At 48.7% G+C, this 21,927-nt stretch overlaps 1 protein-coding gene across 2 annotated transcripts in view; it reads left to right on the forward strand.

Annotated features, from left to right (window-relative positions):
* The window catches only part of AK5 (adenylate kinase 5), a 234,703-nt gene that overhangs the window by 205,827 nt on the left and 6,949 nt on the right, over positions 1-21,927 (forward strand). For both annotated transcript variants that reach the window (XM_055340988.1, XM_055340989.1), the window contains exons 12-13: positions 1,103-1,219; positions 10,956-11,147. In XM_055340988.1, coding sequence (XP_055196963.1) covers positions 1,103-1,219; positions 10,956-11,147 — 309 coding nt within the window. The remainder of the gene's footprint in view (positions 1-1,102; positions 1,220-10,955; positions 11,148-21,927) is intronic.

A 21,927-nucleotide genomic window follows, 5' to 3' on the forward strand; every position in this document is an offset into this window, starting at 1 on the left:
CCCTGGCCACCTTATCTAAATAGCACCTCCAGAATTCTCTCTTTGTCTTGCTTGAATGTTGTCCCTAGCAATTCTCTCCAGCTGATTATTTATTCTTTATTTCATTGTTTGCGTACTATCTATCTTTCTCACGAGAGCATAAACTTCACGAGGAGTGAATTCACTATTTATCTGGGCATAATTTCTTACCCCCCTGGTGATGGCTGTATTCCCCAAGCCCGTGCCAAAAATTAGAGGATGCCAGAGAGTCAGAGAACAAACAGGGCGATTCCTCCCATTTTGGCAGCTGGTTGCACTTTTCCTACACCCACTCCCAAGATCCCATGTATCTCTTCTCTCCTATTTCTCATAAGCACAGGTTAAATCAAAATGTTTAACAGAGAGAGGGATCCCTGAGTGGCGCAGCGGTTTGGCGCCTGACTTTGGCCCAGGGCGCGATCCTGGAGACCCGGGATCGAATCCCATATCGGGCTCCCGGTGCATGGAGCCTTCTGCTCCTTCTGCCTGTTTCTCTGCCTCTCTCTCTCTCTCTGTGACTATCATAAAAATAAATAAATTTAAAAAAAATGTTTAACAGAGAGAGTGACATTGCTAGAAAAATGCTACTTCATATTTACTGAGAGTCTTCTCAAGTCAGTGGATGTCAAATTTTATAAAATATTTCCTGGAAAAAAAATCAACAGAGAAGCACATTTTAGACCATGCGTAGCCTGGTTTTAAGCTACCATTATGCCTATTTTATGGAGTGTTACCATATGAAATACAGCCTCTGTATTTCATCTATTCTAAGATGCTATTTTCAGACACCCCAGTAAAATATCACTGATAAACTAGCCCATATGTCACGATAGCAGCACAAAAAAAACACTGTTAAACTATGATTGATTGCAAAATACCTGACCAGTTTCGCAGCTGATAAAACGTGGGGGAAGGTGAGAGTATGAATGGATGAAATATGACATATTGCTGTGGGCTGTTAATCTCACCTGAATCTTTCTCGCTCCCACAATGGGACGTCTAGAGGAGACGGGGGACATGCTAGCGCTGTCCTATGAAGAGCTCAGCGCAGGAGGATCCTGACCACTCCCTCTCTCTGCTCCAGGGCATCATTCTGGAGCTGCTGAAGGAGGCCATGGGGGCCAGCCTCAGTGACACCAAGGGCTTCCTGATTGACGGCTATCCCCAGGAAGTGAAGCAAGGGGAAGAGTTCGGCCGCAGGGTGAGCTGTTGTCAAGGGGATCTCCCCAGAAGGAAAATGAGGGACATTGTTGAGTTTGGGGGATAAATTCAAAGTCTATCCCTTTCCTAAAGACATGAATCAAACTGTCAGTCACAAATAGCAAGAACTTAACACAAACTGACCCCAAAAAAAAAGAAGAAAAAAGAGGGGGTTGGGTCGGTGATGGTGGTGGATTTATTGGCTCAAGTAACTAAAATGTCCAGGAGGGGTTTGCACTCAATTGGATCCACGTATTCAAATTTGTTCACCAGTTGTGCGACTTTCTCCATCTCTTGGATTCCAGGCTTATATTTCACCATGTAAGTGATCTCACAGAAAGGGTTTCTCTTTTCCAACGGGGATAGCGGAAGACCCAGGGTTGGGTACGTTACCCTGGATTAGGTCATGAGCGCACCGCAGAACCAATCACTGTGGCCAAGGGGAAGATGGGAGGGCGTTTAATGGCATATCCAGGAAGACCAGGCTGGAGATGAGGAGGGAGGAGGGAGCACCGTACCGGATGCACACAGGCCGAGGAAGGGAAGGGAAATGACCCAAGAAAGAATAGGGGTGCTCTTAGAAGCCGGCAAGGGAACTGATGCTGGACAGGCAGAGGCAAATGTGTGCCCAGCTCCAACCTCCCACCGTCCTGCCTCCCCGAGGCCCTGGTCTCCCAGTGAAGCAGGTGGGGTAGGGCTGCTCCCAGGGGAACTGTGGTAAGTAAAATGCCTCAGAACTGTCCCTTTTTTTTTTAAGATTTTATTTATTTATTCATAAGAGACACAGAAAGAGAGAGAGTGAGAGTCAGAGACACAGGCAGAGGGAGAAGCAGGCTCCACGCAGGGAGCCCGACATGGGACTCGATCCTGGGACTCCAGGATCACACCCTGGGCCGAAGGCGGCGCTAAACCGCTGAGCCACCCGGGCTGCCCCAGAACTGTCCTTGATCGAACCTGCTCTGGGCTCACTCCTGCCTGGGCTACACGATGTACACGCATTTATCTCCCAAGTCCAAGCAAGCGGGAGACGACTGTCCCCACTTACTAAACAAAGACTCCAGAGCTTACAAGAATTAAAATTTACCTAGCTGTCTCTTTAGTTCTAAAACATTTTCGTATTTCATTTCATATATTTTTAATAACCTTTTTAGACAGAGAGAGGAGGTATTTTCTTCCTCCTGTTAGAGCCGGTGGATTCAGCCCACAGAGATTACATGACTTGCCCACAGTCGCGGGGCTGGAAAGTGACAACTGCTGGTAGGACGAAGATTTGGGGTCCCGACTCTAACACGGCAGTGTTGACTAAAGTGAGTGGGACTTGTGTGTCTCCTGGGGGTTAGTCTGACCTTCAGAGCCTGTTCAGTTGAGCTTCCTTAAGCTAGTACCTGACCACCCAAAGGCCGATTGCTCACCTTCCCCTGCATTTCCCACTAGCAACCAGAGTCAGAGAAAAGAAAGCCTGGCCTAGTTGGCAAGAGTGGGATGAGCCCACCGGGGCCTTTCCTCAGCCCCAGAGCCTCCATCAACAAGGTGGGAGGGGCAGAGCCTGTGACTGGTGGTTCCAGGCAGTTCTGGGTGGGGGGCACGCACAGCCAGAATTCTAATGAGCTTTCTGCCACAAAACGAACCACTTTAAGAGCTCAGACTTGAGTTTGATATAAATCAACGACTGTTTTCAAAAAATGGAATTGGGAAGATTGTTACAGTTTTTTGAAAAAATGTCATGATAAATAAAATACATGTAACATAAAAGCTAACATCTTAACCATTTTTAAGTGCTCAGTTCAATAGGGTTAAGTGTGTTCACATTGTTGTGCAACCAGGCTGAAGAAGTCTTTTCTTCCTGCAAAACTGAAACTCGACTCCCGTTAAACAGCTCCCTGTCTCTCTCTCTCTCTCTCACTTCCCTCGGCCCTCGGCCCTCGGCAAACACCATTCTACTTTCTGTCTCTTTGAGTTTGACTACTCTAGGCACCTCTTACACGTGGATTTAGATGGATTTGTCCTTTTGTGGCTGGCCTACTCCACTTAGCATCATGTCCTCAAGGATCATTCATGTCGCAGCATGTGTTACAATTTCCTTCCCTTTTGAGGTTAAATAATGTTTTGTTTATCCATTCATCCATGAACACTTACTTGGGTTGCTTCCACTCTTCGGCTATTGTAAATAATGCTGTGAACGTGGTTGTACAAATATCTCCTCAGGACTCTGCTTTCAACTCCTTCGGGCATATGTACAGACGTGAAATTCCTGGAGCATCTGGTAATTCTATCACACACCACCTACCATAGCCACTGCGCCATTGTACATTCCCACCAGCAGTGCACAAGGGTTCCAGTTTCTCTACATATTCACCTGCTATTTTGGGGGGTTTTTGACAGTAACCACCCTAATGGGCATGAGGTGACTTTTCATGGTGGTTTTGGTTTGCATTCTCCCAAAGATAAATGATGTGGAGCAACTGTTGTTGCTATCTTCTTTTAAGAAGAAATGTCTATTCACATCCCTTGCCCATTTTTGAATGAGGTTGTTTGGTTTCCTGTTGAGTTGTAGAAGTTATTTATATATTCTGGATATTAAACCCTTATCACATATATGATTTGCTAATATTTTCTCCCTTTCTATATGTTGCCTTTTCATTCTGTTGATTGTGTCCTTTGATGCACAGAATTTTTTTTATGATTTTATTTTTTCAGGGACGCCTGGGTGGCTCAGTGGTTGAGCATCTGCCTTAGGCTCAGGGTGTGATCCTGGGGTCCTGGGATCAAGTCTCACATCGGCCTCCTTGCATGGAGCCCGCTTCTCCCTCTGCCTGTGTCTCTGCCTCTCCCTCTCTGTGTCTCTTGTGAATAAATAAATAAATAAATAAAATCTTTAAAAAATAAAATCTTTTTTTTTAAGATCTTTTAAATAAAAGATCTTAAATGCCCTCCCATCTTCCCCGGGGCCACAGTGATTGGTTCAGCGGTGGGCTCATGACCTAATCCAGGATAATGAAACACACCCCTGGGTCTTTTGCTATCCCCATTGGAAAAGAGATCTCACTTTCTGTGAGATCACTTACATGGTAAAGTATAAGCCTGGAATCCAAGAGATGGAGAAAGTCACACAACCGGTGAACAAATTTGAATACATGGATCCAACCTAGTGCGATCTTTTTTCTAAAAGATCTTTTTTAAGATCTTTTAAATAAAAAGATTTTATTTTTTAGTGATCTCCACACCCACCATAGGGCTTGAACTCATACCTTTAAATCAAGAGTCGCATGTTCCACCGACTGAGCCAGACAGGTACCCCGATGCACAGAAGTTTTTTATTGTGATATAGTCTGATTTATCTGTTTTTGCTTTTGTTCCCTGTGATTTAACATCATGTCCAAGAAGCCATTGCCAAATCCAATATCGTGAAGCTTTTCTCGTATGTTTTCTTTAAGGATTTTATCGTTTTAGTTCTTATATTTATGTCTTTAATTCATCTTGGCCAATTTTTGCATATGGTGCAAAGTTAGGGTCCAGTTTCATCCTTTTGCATGTGGATATCTGGTTTTCCCAACACCCATTTGTTGAAAAGATGTTTTTCCCAGTTGTATGGTCTTCACATCCTTATCAAAAATCATTTGACTACATATATGAGTTTATTTCGGGCTCTGTATTCTATTCCATTGGTCTGTATGTCTGTCTTTATGCCAGTACCACACCATTTCTATCACTGCGACTTTGTAATAAGTTTTTAAATGAGGAAGTGTGAGACCTCTGACTTTGTTTTACCTCTTCAGGATCCTTGAGATTCCATGTGAAATTCAGGAAGGGCATCTCTATTTCTGTGACCTTGGAGGATTCTAATGTCCCTTACTTAGGCCGTATGCAAGGAAACACATCTCACCTTCCAAAGCAAGCACTTGCTTTAAAACTGACCAGAAGAACAAAGATGCTATAAATACACAGAATGAGCTGCTCTTGATTCATGTATGCCCCTGCAGGGACCCCATCGTTTGTAGAGCCCCTTCCAAATTACAGGCGAGTAATTAATTTCAAATTTGGCCAAGACAAATACAGACTTCCGATTTTCTCCAGAGATGTAGAGCCACCAGCCAGGTTGGAAGCATAGCGAGTATTTCTCATACACTAATCAGGCCCACAACTGTTTGAAGCCCATTCAGGCCTGAGAATGGTTTTAACCAGCCTTTCTGTGTCACAGAGACCAAAGTGCCTGAGGCACGGGACCATCTGCTGCAGAAAAACTCAGTTCAGTTCCTGAGGCTGACTTTCCTGCATACCTCTGGTTGAGTCCTCTGAGATGCAGGGTCTGTAAGGATTTGCTTGACTCCTGTGCATGACGTCACCAAAGACCACACTCAAACTAGTGTCCATAGCTTAAGAGTATGTCTGTGTGCAATTTCTCCGTTGCCATCCTATCTTCTATTCCCAGTGCTGGTTTAGGCCTCATAGAATTCATGATCTGTGCCTTCAGAATCCAACGTGGTATATTGGGAGGAGGGAAGGGTGTCAGTGTGTGTCTGTGTGTATGCGTGCACGCTCATGTGTTGGTGTGTGGAATATGAAGACGCGGTTGGAGTTTCTTTTTTTGTTAAGATTTTATTTATTTATTCATGAGAGACACAGGGAGGCAGAGACATAGGCAGAGGGAGAAGCAGGCTCCCTGAGGGGAGCCCGATGGGGGACTTGATGCTGGGACTCCGGGATCATGGCCTCAGCCAAAGGCAGATGCTCAACCACTGAGCCCCCCCAGGTGCCCCTGAGTTGAGGATTCTGACCATCATCTCCATTTCTCACTCCAGTTGCGAACCACTGGGCACAGTGACTGGGTGTTAGCAGGTCTGTAATCAAAGCTCTGCTGCACAACTCACTGGCAGGTCATTTAACTTTACATATGTCAGCTTCTTCCTCTGCAAAACCGAGATTGAAAATGGTTACAGCAGTGCCTCTTGGGAAGACTGGATGGGTCCTTGAAGAGTACCTGACACATTTACATGCCTATATATATATATATATATATGGTGTTCAATAAATTGTTACAGTCTTTTCCAAAATTATGCCTTTATTCTGACTATAGAAATAAAAATTATATAGCCATGAGACAATACAGAAAAGTATAGGGGCACCTGGGTGGCTTGGTGGTTGAGTGTCTGCCATTGGCTCAGGGCGTGATCCCCATGGCCCCAGGATCAAGTCTTGCATCGGGCTCCCTGCATGGAGCCTGCTTCCCCCTCTGCCTGTATCTCTGCCTCTGTCTTTCATAAATAAATAAATAAAATCTTTAAAAAAAATACAGGAAAGTATAAAACAAAGACTAATCACCCGGAGGTAACCCGTATTAACATTGTGCTGTATATCCTTCCAGTCTTTGCTCCACCCTCTTTTATACAGATAATATCATACGGAATACACAAGTAACAGAATAATCACTGTTATTTTTTGAGCCCTTAAAATATGCTGGGAGTTGAACTCGATGCCTTACCTATGTCATTTTATTAGTCTTTATAATCCTATTCAGCAGGTACTGTTGTTTCCCCTTCATAGGGTTATCATCATCTCCAGGAGGGCTGCGTGCCCAGCCTCGCTCTCTAGTGTGAAACTGAAGTGCTTTCCTGTTTTAACCCAACCTTTTGCTCCACAGCAGCCAAACTAAACAGATATTAACAGAAACAAAATGCATGCACTTGCTCTTGGCTTTGCCCTCTCAGGAGGCTCTTAGCTGAAATTGTGCCCTTAGCCTGATTATGCAGATAATTTTCCTGGCCGTGTGAATGGTGCCATTCCGTCCCTCGGCCAACTCTTACCTACCTCGCAACACCTCCGTCTACAGAATAAGTGATTCTGATTTTTCAGAATGAGCTCTTAGCAAAAAAATAATAATAATAAGTTATGAATCTGACCAGAGGACTTCCTCGTGGGTGTGATCCAGTTGCCTGGAATCGTGAGGAGCCTTGGGGACCACCTTGGGATTCTCCTCTTGACATCTTCTGCCCTCTTCATTTGACGTCCAGTTTGTTGTAGAGCTTCGAGCCGTGTCATGTCAGCATGGGGGCAAAAGTTACGGTGGCAGCAGGGTGGTCATAGTATGATTAGGGCTAACCTATACCCCTCCTCTAGTGAGGTGCCCTAAGGGGATATATCTCCAGGGTGAGAGCAAATGGGAACTAGGCAAGCCTCTGTATTGTCGACTAGGAGCCCTTAGCTCCCAGTGCAGGGGAGCCAGGAAACAGCTGGAGCGTGTGTCCTAAGCTAAAAGCCTGGGTGGGGCCTCTGGCTCTTCCTAAACCCCAATGTGACCAACAGAGGCTTTTACAATTCAAAGGGATGAGCAGATTGCCAGGCTCACATCTATGTAGTGCTTAAAAGGGGCCAGGCACTTGACATCTATTAACTCATTTTATCCTGGCAATCGTCCTATTGAGGTAGAAACTATTGTTAGCCTCGTTTTGAAATGAGGGGAATGAGGCAGGAAGAACAAGACGGCTCTTCTTCTCAACAAAAGAGAGTTTCTGGGTGGCATGCCCCTGCCCACTGGTAAACAGGGCCTAACCGGTGTCCGGACTTAACCAGAAGAAAACTAAGGTGGAGGTCAGAGGCAAGCAGGGCAAGCTCCTCCTCCCACTTCACCTGCTGGAACCACTAAGCAGAGCCCTTACCACATTCCCTCTCTGCTGGGCTGAGTGCTCCTCCCAGTTAGAGCCCAACAGGTGGCACTAGGCTGGGTGCTCCTCCCAGTTAGAGCCCGACAGGTGGCCAGGGCCAGCCTCCGCGAAATGCAATGGCCTCTGACCCTACCCATGGTCTTGCCCTCCCCTCCTGGCCCCGTTTGGCCCAGCAGGCATCTGGCCTGAGCCCCATTCTGAGGGAGAAGTCCACGAGGGTGAAGTCACCGGGCTTTGGAGCCACACACAGCTGGCTCAGGACTGTCATTAACTAGTCCTCAGTGGCTTTGGGCGGGTTAACCTCCCTGAGCCTCCACTTCCTCCTACCCAGAGGAGAGGTAATGCCCCACCCCCGCAGAGGGCTCAAAGGCTTACAGGGGTGGCCTCTTGAAATGTTTGCTTGCGGAACCAGCCACCTCTACAGGGCCCTTGTGCTGTAGTAGGGGTCCCCTGAGTACCCAAAGGCTATGAAGACCCCAGCTCCCAGTGGGAGAATGCCAGGGACACCGGCAGGGTGATGTTGGGGGCAGGGGGTGGTGCCCAGGTCTCTGATTCACTCAGATGAGGGCAGGGTGCCCTTCGGGTCACGTGGTGTTGAAGGTTAACCACAGTCTAACGAAAAAGCGGCAGAGCTGGCACAGAGAGCCACTCCTAGGACTTTCTATGTTCTTTTCTTTTCTTTTTTAAAGAGTTTTCATTTATTTACTTAAGGGAGAGACAGCACAAGCAGGCAGAGGGACAGAGGGAGAAGGCGGGTCTCCCTGGGCCCAGAGCCGGGTGTGGGGCTCGATCCCAGGACCCGGAGGTCATGACCTGAGGCGAAGGCGCCGCTCAAGCGACAGCCCCAGGGCGCCCCTCCAGAGGACTTCCTAAGGCCGGGAATCTAGACCAAGGTGTTTCTGAAAAATGATCAAATAGCATTTCATTCAGAGAGCTCAAAGCATCTTGGGGACTAGGAGCTCGGGGCAGGCCACTTCCGGCGGGACTGCCTGGCTGCTGGTCACAGTTTAGGCGGGAGGGAGCGAGCGGGCGAGGCAGGAGGCCAAACCCCATCGTGTGGGAAACGGCCCCACAGAGCAGCTGTTCAAACTATGACCCCGGGAAGAACCGCCCGCCCGGGGGCTTCTTCCGTGCAGGCCAGGCCCGGGCCTGGGGCGGCCTTCCGCACGCTCTTACGTTGGGCCGGGGCTCCTGACCTGCTCCTGCTCGGGGCCGTCCCCTCCGTTTGTACCTGAAGGCGTCCCTTCAGGCCCCCAGAGTGGCCTCAGGACCCCCGGGAGGAGGGAAGTGGCTGGAGTCGCGGCGCAGGCCTGCTCCCCCGAGCCAGCCGCTCCGAGCCCGGGCCGCCTCCCGAGCCCGCCCTCTGCTGGTGGGCGCCGGTCATCTTCCTCCAGACCAGCCTTCCGGGCCGCTCCGGGCTTCCCGCCCTCCGACTCCAGAGGTTTAGCTCACGCTAACAGGTTTTGGAGAATCTTCTCTTTTCTTTTTTTAAGATTTTATTCATCTATTCACGAGAGGCACAGAGAGAGAGAGGCAGAGACACAGGCAGAGGGAGAAGCAGGCTCCATGCAGGGAGCCTGACGTGGGACTCGATCTGGGGACCCCGGGGTCACGCCCTGGGCCCAAGGGAGGTGCTCAACCACTGAGCCACCCGGGCGTCCTGGGGAATTGTTTCCACCATGTGCCTTCAAGTACATCCTGTAAAGGGGGTAGATGAATGTTTGATCCACACTTCCTAGCAACTTACTGTCCTGTGTGGCCTACTACATGCAAGACTTGGGGCCAGGAATCATGTACCCCCCTAACCCTGCACGAATTGCAGCCTCCTAGGAGAAATAGGCCTAGGAGTTAATACCGACTGAGTACCATGTGCCGAGCAACGTGCTTACATTGTTTTATTTCATTTTATTTAATCCTTACAGCGATCTGTGATCATCCTCATTGTACAAATGAGAAAATTAGGGACTCCTGACTGGCTCAGCTGGTAGAGCATGCGACTCAGCCTCAGGGGCGTGAGTTCAAGCCCCACATTGGGCACAAAGACTACTTTAAAAAAAGAAAGAAAGAAAGAAAGAAAGAAAATTGGGCTGCAGAGAAGTTGAGTGATACTTTCCGTTAATGGTGGCGTCAGGTAGCTTAAAATTGCAATTTGTTATTTTCTCTGATAAGGCTCTGGGGTCTGATGGGCTTGGCTGGCTGGTTCTCGCGTGAAGTCCTTTGTACTGTTGCCTTTATACAGTCAGAGAGTGGCTCAGGCTAGTGCACATATCCAGAGCCCGGGGTTGGGATGTCTAAAACAGTCAAGAGCTGGCCTGCATCTCTGCTTGCAAGGCCTCTCCGCGTGGCTTGTGCTTCTCCCTCTTGGCTCCATGGTCAGAAGAGTCGGACATCTTCGATGACCAGGCCCAAACTGCAAAATTTCTTACGATCTTGCTTCTAAAAGCATACGGCATCGTTTCCATTATATTCTGTGTACCCAAGTGGTTACAGGTCAGCTCAGATTCCAGGAGGTGGAGCTATGGGCCCTGCGTCTCAGCGGGGCAAGACCTTGAAGTCCACCAAGGGCAGGAATTGATGGAGACCACCTTAGAGAGAAGTCACCACACCTTAAGCAGCCTGACTCCGAGCTCTGAGCATTCAACCCTTATGCTTCACTGACCCCGCATCACACAGACACGGTCACCCCGGGCTCCTAGTGGTTGTGCAGGATAGAACCGATACAAAGAAGGAAGTGATCAGCTCTGCCTCAGTAGGTAGGGGAGGTTTCCCATAGGAGACACACCTACGTGTACACACAGCTATGTCCCCTTAGTATGGAGGACAGATTGTGACTGCCCTGGGTAGCATACTCTGTGATCCCTACACATTGTGAGGTGACCAAAGCTGAGGCAGCACGTGGAAAGCCACTGATGTGGACAACAGGAGCCGTGAAATCCAGTCTCGACCCTGCCACAGTGTAGTTTGAGGACCTTGAGAGGAACCAGAAGGCCAGGAAAGGAGAGAACTAGGGGTCCCAGGTTTCTCCAGAACATCATGGGGTGGAATTTCTGACCATATTGTACTCCTCCGCACCCCTAGGTTGGAGACCCGCACTTGGTGATCTGTATGGACTGCTCAGCAGACACCATGACCAACCGCCTTCTCCAGAGGAGCCAGGGCAGCCCTTCCGTGGAAGACAACACCACCACCATCGCCAAGCGCCTTGAAACCTACTACCGAGCGTCCATCCCTGTGATTGCCTACTACGAGACGAAAACACAGCTACATAAGGTGAAACTTTTCATTTCCCTCCTCCAAAATGAGACAGTTACCCTTTTCTTTTCCCAGAAAAGAGGGAGGGAAAAATGGGAATTTTGGGTCAAGGGATCTGGAAATTAGAGCTGCATACAGCAGCACAGTTTCACCTTTGTATAAATCAAAATTAAATACCCGTCGTCATATAGACCATAGAAAGTCGGTCACAGAATTTTCAGAGTCTGATATAGTTGCTTAAAACAATTCCTTTTTCCAAAATAGAGACGGGGGCGGGGAGGGAAAGAGGGAGGCATGGATAAGGCCTAAGTTCTGCCTTCTAGACCTTTGCTGAACAGGATGACTCAGAAGCCCCTGCTAGATTTGAGGTTCAGTGACTTGAACTTCTAGATTGTTTACATAGTTCATAATGGGCACTTGGATTTCTGAAAGTAACTGTTAGTGGGAAGAGCAGCACGCAGGGCCAGGAGCGCAGGTCGGTCGGTGCAGCAGTGAAGAGGCTGTGGGGAAACAGGCGGCGTCAACCTAAGGATCGCCCATGAGATTTCCTCATGAATCACCATTAATTTCATGGATTTGGGAAGCCCATGTCCCAGTCCCGCCCAACCATTCATCTAATCAACATGAATGAAGCCCCTCCGGTGGGCCATCCCCTGCCCTAGTGGTGTGGGTGCAGATCCTAGATGCGGTTCTTGCCTCCTGGAACTTCAGGTTTGGGGCGGGGAGGTAGACAAACCTCTCATGGCTGTGTGGGGTCCAAGTGAGCATAGAGCGAGCTCCAGAGGCCCTTTAGCCAGTCTGGGGCGGGGAGGGGGGGTGCGGGGAAGCTTCGGGAAGGCCACTGGTGGACAACCAAGCTGAGCCTCAGAGGGAGTTGATGGAAAGAGTCAGGAGGAACAAGGAACTAAGCTCGGCTAGGATGCCAGGTGCCCAGGAAAAGAGGGACAAGGGCTGGGGATGGAGGGGGAGGCACAGACCAGAGCGAGATGGACCTGATGCAGAAGCAAGGTTGATGGGCAGGGGCAGGCAGTCAGGGGTGAAGGCAGAGTGCTCAGGCCATCAGCCTTTGGGGAATGGACCCCAGAAGGCTAGGCTGGGAGAGCACTCCCTGGGGGCCGGGCCCCCCAAAAAAACTTAGCCCTGGGGGTAGGAGTCTGAAAGGTGCCCCTTGACTTAACGCAGGGCCGTCAAGGTCGTGGCCCGAGAGCCACTGTCTCCCTGCCCAGGGCAGGCGTCGCGAATCCCCTCTGTCCTGTGGCCTCTGAGCGAATGACAGGACTTGGCCTGCAAGAGGAAACCCATGTGCTGTGCCTTGTGTCACGTCTGGTTGCCACGTAAAACAAAAACTTACATTCAAGACAAGGCAAAAAAAAAAAAAAAGACATGATGTAAGAGCAGGGTCTTAAGACTCCAGGGCAGCAAACTCCAGGGCAGCAAAAACCTGTACAAGATTAGCGATTTCCACCCTCTGTGCAGCCGGACCGCATAGGAAAACCACCCAGATAAGAGGGATCCCTTCCACTTTCGACTCCTAGAGGTGAAAAAGTCCCTGAGTAATTCAGAGTTTAACCACTTGTAGAGTCAGAAAAATCCCTTTCCTTTCCGTCGGGTGTCATTCCAGCCTAAGTTCCCCACACTCATGTGGACACAGGACTGACAGAGTCCTCAGATCAATCTGAGTTCTGGAATCCTCCTTAGAGATTCCTAAATGAGTGGAAGATGAAGTTTCCAGTTCCACTCGACTCCTCTCGTCAGCTCTCCCTGCGTGTCGGAGATGCTGGCAGCTGGGTCCGTGTGAGGGAGTATTTATGATCTGCAGAGCTAGCATGCAAGAGGGCCCTGGCCCTGACTCTGGAGCAGGGTGGCTCCAGCCCCCAGGACTCCCAGGGGAAGTGCCTCTGCCCCTACAGGATGGACGGGATGGACGAGCTCCCTCCCCAGCCCTGCCGCAGACAGCAAGGGCCCTCTGAGGACTGGGTGCAGGGCGGTGAGACCCGTTTGCAGGTGCCCCGCAGGGTTTGCCATCAGCTGGGCTACAGAGGTGGGGACTGCAGGAGGAGCAGGGGAAGGCGACAGGTTGGGTTGTTTCCACTGGGGAAGGGGAAAGGGAAAGGCTCTGTCCCTTTCCGCTCCCTGGCCTCTGGGCTCCTGCCCCATCTCCCTGCAACAGCTTAATCTCCCCCCTGGGATTCTAAGTGACAGTCTGGCTTGTCCCTGCGATGCTCTTTGGGTTGTTAGCACCTCCTCCCCATCTGGTTGACTTACTGAGCCCAAGGCAGGCCTGTGTGCCATCCAGGTGGGCCCCTGAAGCATTCAAGGAGTTTTCTTACAACGAGGTCGGGGTGGTGAGTGCACTCCCAAGATGCAAGCAATACAAATCCATCGCTCAGCAAGATTTAGGTAGGAGTTAGAGCCGCATCATGGCCCAGCCCAGAAGAGAGCACCCTGCACAAGCCCTTCCTTCAGGCCTCAGGGCTGCCTAGTCAGCTAACACCCCTGCCTAGTGACAGGCAGCCCTTCTGACCGCCAGCTAGCCAAAAATGTGCAATGAAATTTCAAACAAGGTAACAGAAGAGCAAAGGGGAACGGATACGGCCCCCACCTTAATCTTTGTGCCCTAATTATGCCATCATTATACAAAACAGAACCTCTTATAAACCACGGGAGAGAGGCATATGTGATACAAATGGATCCCCTGACTTTCCTACTGTCTTCCCTCCCTCATAAAGGCAGCTTTGCTCTGCATCTGAGAAAGCGCTAGAACAGAACTCTTCTTCATTCCACTCTCTTCCCGCCCTGTGCTCAGGGCAGACATCATTAATCAACCGTGGCCCTGCTCTCCTACCCCATCTGGACAGCTGCCTCGGAAACTTTCCCAACGTGGCAGTGTGATACCCACACCCAGCTCACTACCATCCACCCTAGAAGGAAGCTTTTTTGCATCTTGAGTGAGATAATTCTTTTTTTTTTTTTTTTTACTGAAATGTAGTGTTTCAGGGTAAAAAGCATAGTAACTGGCCAAGAGAAACACTGGCAGAGAAAACACTGTCATGGGGACCAGGACACCTGAGGCATAGTGGTGTGAAGGAGCTTTGTGAATCTGGGTGGGTGACTTCACTGTGTGACCTCTCCCTTCATCAGCCTAAACCAAGATGGGTGGACAGACAAAGATCTCCTGGAATCCTCCAGGTCATCGCTATGATTGTTTGCTGTTTTTTTTTTTTTTTACAGATTTTATTTATTTATTTATTTATTTATTTATTTATTTTTTTTTTTTTTTATTTGAGAGACAGAGAACATGAGCAGGGAGGAGGGGCAGAGGGAGGGGGAGAAGTAGACACTCCACTGAGCAGGGAGTCTGATGCGGGGGGCTCTGTCCCAGGACCCCAGAATCGTGAGCTGAGCCCAAGGTAGATGCTTAACTGACTGAGCCACCCAGGTGCCCCTGTAACTATGATTCTTGGGAAAAAAATATGTATATTATTTTCTAATCATAAAAGTAACATTATTTTAGAAAATACAGAAAGCTAGGCTCTTATGAGGTCTCATTACCTCTCAGAGACACACGTTCTGGGGTATTTCCTCCAGAGCCCTAATCAGTATAGGGCTCTTTGGTTATAGGTAAGAGGCATCAACTCCAGCTGACCTAACGCGAAACACAAAACCTAATTATAAGGCTGTGCGACCCACAGCAGGCCCAGGAAGGCCAGCAGGCTCACCAGGTCCCTCTTGCTTTGCACACATGCCTTCTTTTCTCATCCAGAATTTTCTTTCTCTGGCCCAGAAGCCAGAAGATGGCCACTTTGCAAATTCCACATCCACATGGAATTTAGAACAGCTCCAAATTCCAGGCAGAAATGTTCTGACTGGCCTTGCTTTTTGCTCAGGATCTTGTCGCTGGTCCTGTCAACTCTGGCAGGGCTGGGGAGAGTGGGGTCCCGTGGGACTTTTTCATTTGTTCCGTGGGAGAAACCCCAGAAATAGCTACCTCAAGTGGTGTATAGAGAATTGTATAAATTAATAATTCAAACTTCGCTCTTTGCCAAGTATAAAAGTAACAACTAGAAAAAGACACAAACTAGAAAATTTACGAGTATAAAGATAAGAATCTTCCACCCAAATTACTAATGAATGTCTTTGGTATATTTTCTTACCTTCTTACCTTTTTCTTACCTTTATACCTTTTTGGTATATTTTCTTACCTTTGTTTTTTCCACCTGTCATACACTTCTTTATTCATGGTGTAATCAGCCCAGAAATGCCCCAGGCCATAGATGAAGGGGGGCTGGTGACAGATGGTAAACTCTCCCTGGGTTATTTATTAGTCTTAATTAATTTAAAAGAGAGAGAGAGGCCACTGACTCAGTAAACTCGCATTTCACAGATGCAGGAAGTCAAGTTCTGGGGCAACTCTGTTTGCTGTTGCAGAGGAGAAGGCGGTTTTGTTCGGCCATTCTTCCGCTGCAGTGTCCCAACTTCATAAATAGTTTAGCCATTTTTAGTAAGTTCTGAAATAGAGCAACACTCATTGTTGTTCTGGGTAGTCATCCAACCTGGCAGGAGACTTCCTGTGAACTGAGGGCGAAGGAAGGAGAAAGGCAGCTGCAGGCACTGCCGGGAAGGGAGTGGAAGCAGAAGGCCCCAGAGGGACAGACCTCACCCCTTGACCCCCCTTGGTGGGCTGGAGTCTAACACAAGTGAGTGAGAAGCTCAGATTGCCCTTACACCTTGAATGATCCATTCTGGATTCTTGACTTTGACTCTTCTTTCAGTTGACTAAAATAACTCCAACTAACTTTTAATTGGGTTCTTCTGTGAGTTTCTGAGAATGCTGCTATCGTCGCTTTACACACAAGTGACAGCTTCACCGGGTATCACATTTAGGTCATAACGGTTTTCGATCAGCATTCAGAAGACATTGCTCCGCTGCTTTGAAACATTTAGTGTTGGAAAAAGACAGAGACACATTGGGAAGCCCACTCTTTTCAGCCGGTATCTTTAAAGATTTGGGGTTTGTTTTTGGTTTTTTGGTTGGGGTTTTTTTCCCCCAATGTTTTCATGTCCTTCAAAACTTGTGTCCAGGTATTAGTCTGCTTTCACTGACTTGCACCTTTTTTTTTTTAAATTTTTTTGACTCAGGAGCGTTTTCTGTAATTGTTCTTTGATTATTTTTTTAAGTACTTCTCTTCCTGTTTCTCTTCAGAATTCCTCAAAAAAACATAAAATTCTTAGATCTCACTCTGTTCCTTGCTTTTTTATTTTTAAGATTTTATTTATTTAAGAGAGAGAGAGAGCACAAGCAGGGGGAAGGAGCAGAGGGAGAGGGAGAAGCAGGCTCCCCACTGAGCAGGGAGCCCAGCCAACCAGGGCTCAATCCAAGGACCCCGAGATCATGACCTGAGCCGAAGACCGATGCGTAACTGACTGAGCCGCCCAAGCGCCCCTCACCCTGTTCCTTCTATACTGGCTCTGTACAGAAGAGATATAAACGCAACCCAATATGTAATTTTAAGTTTTCTAGTAGCCACATTTTTAAAAAGTCGAAAGAAACGGGTGACACTGATTTTCCCAAGTCTTTGAAATCAGGGGCATTTTTCATGCCGACAGCACATCTCAGCTAAGAGAGGCCACACTCCCTGTGCTCAAGAGCAACATGTGGCAGCGAGGTCTGCACTGGGGGGCACAGTTCTGTATCTGTCACCCACTCCATGATTTTCACTTCTGTGCTTTTGACTTTCTAGGAAAAATCCCCAAATTTGTACCTTTCTGGTTCAGTCTTTACATTGTCGCTCCTGCTCCCTAGCTACCAGCGCCGATCTCCACCGATCTGAACTTTCCTGTATTTTCTGTTGGCCCCAGTTCATTCTTTCCTTTGCACGCTGTTGCCTTTTCAGCAGGCCTTCTCTCATGTCATGACTGTCTGTTCTTGTTTCACAGCAACCACGTCTTCTTACATACATACAGCTTAAACTAGCCATAGCAGACATTAGTCGTCCCTCCTGTGTGTTTTTAGAGCACCGTTTCATTCTCCATCTATTTGTCGTGTTTATTAAAATGACTTCTGCAAATTTCTGTGGCTACCAAGAGAAGGAAATTCTTTTTTGTTGTTGTTTTAAGATTTTTTTATTTACTCATGAAAGACACAGAGAGAGGCAGAGACATAGGCAGGGGGAGAAGCAGGCTCCCTAGGGGAGCCCGACCTGAGCCACCCCAGCGTCCCTGGGAAAGTGAATTCTGTAGTGGGAAGAATTATATCCGTCTTGTTCGCAGCCCATCCCCAGCGTGTAACACTATGCCTGGCACAAGAAAAAAAAAAAGTGCTCAATAAATATTTCTTGTTGAGTAGTCCAAAAATTATATTTAGAATTTTTCTAGTTTCTGTGTGGTATGAGCATCAGAGATCTTCTTGCCTTCTGAATCCCTGCGGCGGTGTGCCCTGCCCTTTGCCTGTTTCTGTAGTTGTATTTTCCCCAGAAGCCTGTTCTCTTAAGTTGACGCATCCTCTGTTCTGGTTGCCTACTGCTGTGTGACGAACTCCTCCAACACTTAGTGGCATAAATCGACAACTGTGACTTGGTGGTCATGGCTCCTGTGCTCCAGGGGCTTGGAGAGATCACGGTGGGGTTGGAGGATCTGGGGCCTCCGCTGGCATGACTCAGAGCACCGGGGTCACACGGCCAGGGCCGCTGTGTCCACAGAGGTGGTCCCCAGCCACATGTCTGGTGCCTGAGCCGGGCTGGCTTGGCTGCACCTGCCAAGCAGAGCACCCAGGGCCGCCTCTCCAGGTTGGCCTGCACCTTCTCCTGCTTGGTTCCTGGGCTCAGAGGTGGTGCCCCAACGGGAGCCTCCAGGGAGCCACTGTTCCCGGTCACCAGGGCAGGTGCCCCAAGGCGTCTTCTGGCGGAGCCAGGAAACCACAGGGCATCCCTCCTGCCACCTGCTGCTGGGACCACGACTGTCCCTTGGGCAGCCCAGGGTCAAGGAGAAGGAGTGTGTATTTCGCCTCTTGATGGGTGAGCAGCAAGGCCATATTCAGAAGAGGATATGGGGTGGGAGATGCTGCTTCATCTCTCTTTGGAAACTGTAACCTACTACATCTTTGAATTTAGGGTGGAGTGGAAGGGAATCTGCCGACCCCCAGGACGGGCAGGTGATCTTTAACCCCACTTTGTGTGCTCGAGCACTGGTGGCGCCCAGGATGGGGCCTTTTCTGGTGCTGGAAGACCTGCTGGGGTGCATCTGGGAGGCTCCTGCCCAATGTGGGGGCTCAGGACTGAGGCGAGCTGAGCAGGGAACCCCGAGAGGCATTTGCTCCCGTGGCTTTTTCTGCTTCCCCTCCTGCGCCAGGATCAGTCCTTCCAGGTTGGGATGTGTCATGCCCCTCCCCCCACCTCCCCAGTCGTTCATTTGGCAATAAGGTCTTTACTTAGAGTTAGAAAAGGATGGCCTGGTGGGGCTTAGAGACGGCCCAGCAGGATCGCTGCTGGCTTTCCTGGTCCTTTTCTTTTCTTTCTTTCTTTCTTTCTTTCTTTCTTTCTTTCTTTCTTTCTTTCTTTTTTTTTAAAGATTTTATTTATTTATTCATGAGAAACAGAGAGAGATAGAGACACACAGGAGGAGGGAGAAGCAGGATCCTTGCAGGGAGCCCGGTGCGGGAGTCGATCCTGGGTCTCAGGATCACACCCTGAGCTGAAGGCAGATGCTCAACCACTGAGCCCCCCAGGGCTGCCCTTCCTGGTCCTTTTCTAAATCAGGAGTAGATTATAGAATCTAATCCCCCTGCCCATAGGTAGCAATCTAATTTTTCAGAATTCCTGTGACCATTCACCTTTTTCTGGGTCTCCATGGGTATTTTGGTGGGAGGCTGGGTGAGACCTTATGAAGGGACCTCGGATCCTGGCCAGGTCCCAGCCCCAGAGGGCAGGGACAGGGGATGGGGGGACAGTGTCTCTCCAGATGCTCTGAAGATCAGATGGGCGAAGGAGTAAAAAGCATTAGGGGGTGATTCCGTGGTCTCAGCTGTGTAAAAACTGTCAAATGTTCATGTTGGTGGCTGGGATTAGATTTATTTCAAAGGTTTTTTGTTTTGTTTTGTTTTGGTTTTTTTTTGTTGTTGTTGTTTTTGTTTTAGTTAGTAATGTGCCCATTCTAATAAGCAAAGAGTCAATGTATCTAAATATGTGTGTGTGTGTATAAAACTATTAGCAGTGCTCCCTCCAGCCTCGCTTCCCTCCAATAACCAGTGTGAACAAGTTTATTGTGTATCTTTCTACCTCCTCCCCCCACCCTCTTCCCCCTCCTGTCTCTTCCCCTCCTTTCTCGCACCTTCTCTTGCTCTCGCTCTCCCTCTTGACCAGTCGACCCTGTATAAACACACACAGAAGGAAGGTTCTGACTCCGTGAAGATCCTACTATCCTATATACAGTTCTCTGGCCGTCAGTACACATCACAGTGATGCTTTCCTTTTCTCTTTCTCTTTATTTAAAAAAATATTTTATTTATTTACTAATGAGAGACACAGAGAGAGAGAGAGGCAGAGACACAGGCAGAGGGAGAAGCAGGCTTCATGCAGGGAGCCTGATATGGGACTCGATCCCAGGACCCCGGGATCACGCCCTGAGCCAAAGGCAGATGCTCAACCGCTGAGCCGCTCAGGCATCCCATCCCAGCATGGTGCTTTCAATGGCAGGAACCCCAAGAGGCGGGAGACCCATGGACTGCAGCCCGCAAGGCGGTAAACACAGTAGTAAGCCGCAGAGACTGTTCTGGTCTCCCGGAGCCGGGGCCCTGGAAAGGGAGGTAAAGGTTTCAGAGAAAAAGAGGGTATTGGAGCAGGTACTAAAGGGGGGTACAGTTCATGGCAGGTGAAAGAGGCGGGGACAAGGGCATGACACATGGAAGCGCCCAGTCACGCTGGCGTAACACACAGTGCTAGAGCGGAGAGCAAGGTGGAGGCAAGACTGTGCAGGACCGAGTCCGCTCGTTCATCCCTCCCCCCATCAGCAAACCTGCTGGAGCAGCGTGCTCCGACAGAAATGGAACGTGGGCCACGCACATATAATTAAAAATGTCCTAGGAGTCGCATTAACAAGAAAAAAGCAAAAAGAAACAAATGAATTTAATACTATATTTTCTTGAACCCAATGTGTCCTAAGTGTTAGGATGTCAACATGTCATCAATATAAAAATCATGAGATACTTGGAAATTTTTTTTGATATGTCTTCAGTATCTGGTACATAAGCCTAACTCAATTCAGATGGTAAATTTTCATCAGAAATAGGACACTGGGGACATCTGGGTGGCTCAGTGTTGAGCATCTGCCTTTGGCTCAGGGCATGACCCCGGGGTCCCGGGATCGAGTCCTGCGTCGGGCTCCCTGCATGGAGCCTGCTTCTCCCTCTGCCTGGGTGTCTCTGCCCCTCTCTCTGTGTTTATCATGAATAAACAAAATCTTTAAAAGGAAATAGGTGATTGTATTTAGTAAAATTTCTGGTTAAAACGTAGATTTCACAGACACAGTTTTTTTCCGTTATATTTTTCAATTTTCCAATAACTGAGTCAAGAACCTGTTTTAAAAGTTGGATTGATTTTAATTATATAACTTTAAAGATTCAGTTCCTCAGTGCTAGCCACTTTTCAGGTGTTTGGAAGGCCCCTGTGGCTCCTGCACTGGATAAAACAGGTCTCGACTATCCTAGAAAGTTCCAAGTAAACAAGGAAAATGATCAGATGTGTCTTAGAATTTTTCTGATATCTAGAAAAGCTGTCTGATGTTACACTTCAGACGAAATTTGGAGGAAGAGAAAAAAGGAGGAAAGACTTTATCGTTTTTTATTTTATTTTATTTTTAAGATTTTGTTTATTCATGAGAGACACAGAGAGAGAAGGAGGCAGAGACACAGGCAGAGGGAGAAGCAGGCTCCCTGCGGGGAGCCCGATGCGGGATTCGATCCCAGGACCCTAGGATCACACCTCGAGCTGAAGGCAGAGGCTCAACCACTGAGCCCCCCACGTGTCCCAATTTTATCACTTTTTAAAAGATTGTATTTATTCATTTGAGAGGCAGCAGTGGGAGGGGCAGAGGGAGAAGCAGACTCCCCAATGAGCACGGAGTCCGATGCAGGACTCGATCCCAGGACCCTGAGACCACGATCTGAGCCCAAGGCAGACGCCGAACCCACCGGGCCACCCAGGTGTTCCCAGAAGGCAAAGTTTTATTTTATTTTTTTAAAGATTTATTTATTTATTTATTTATTTATTTATTTATTTATTTATTTATTTATTTATGATAGACACAGAGAGAGAGAGAGAGGGAGGCAGAGACACAGGCAGAGGGAGAAGCAGGCTCCATGCAGGGAGCCCAACGTGGAACTCGATCCCGGGTCCCCAGGATCACGCCCTGGGCCAAAGGCAGCTGCTAAACCGCTGAGGAAGGCAAAGTTTTCAATGTGACTTTGTAAATAGACAGCCTGCACTTTGGAAAATTCTGCGTGCAGGGAGGTGGTCAACATGCAGATGGTGCCTCGCCCTAAAATTGTCGCCAGGGCGGCGGGTCTTTAAAGCTGCACAGGGTAAAGGCGGGCCTGGCCCCTGCCCCCCGCGGCCTTGACAGAGAGGAGGACTCTGTGGCCTGAGCGGAGGGCTCCCCGAGGCGTCGTTTGCATGACTCTGAATTCTGGGGACAGTGGCCCGCAGGTGTCACAGGTGCCGCAGGTGCTGCAGGTGAGGGCAGCGGCGCGCCTGGCAGGGAGACTCTGCGGGGCTTTCAGAGGAAGCGGCGGCCCTGGCCCCCCCTC

The sequence above is a fragment of the Nyctereutes procyonoides genome, unplaced genomic scaffold (genome assembly GCF_905146905.1).
Source record: "Nyctereutes procyonoides isolate TBG_1078 unplaced genomic scaffold, NYPRO_anot_genome, whole genome shotgun sequence".
In the NCBI taxonomy this organism is placed as follows: domain Eukaryota; kingdom Metazoa; phylum Chordata; class Mammalia; order Carnivora; family Canidae; genus Nyctereutes; species Nyctereutes procyonoides.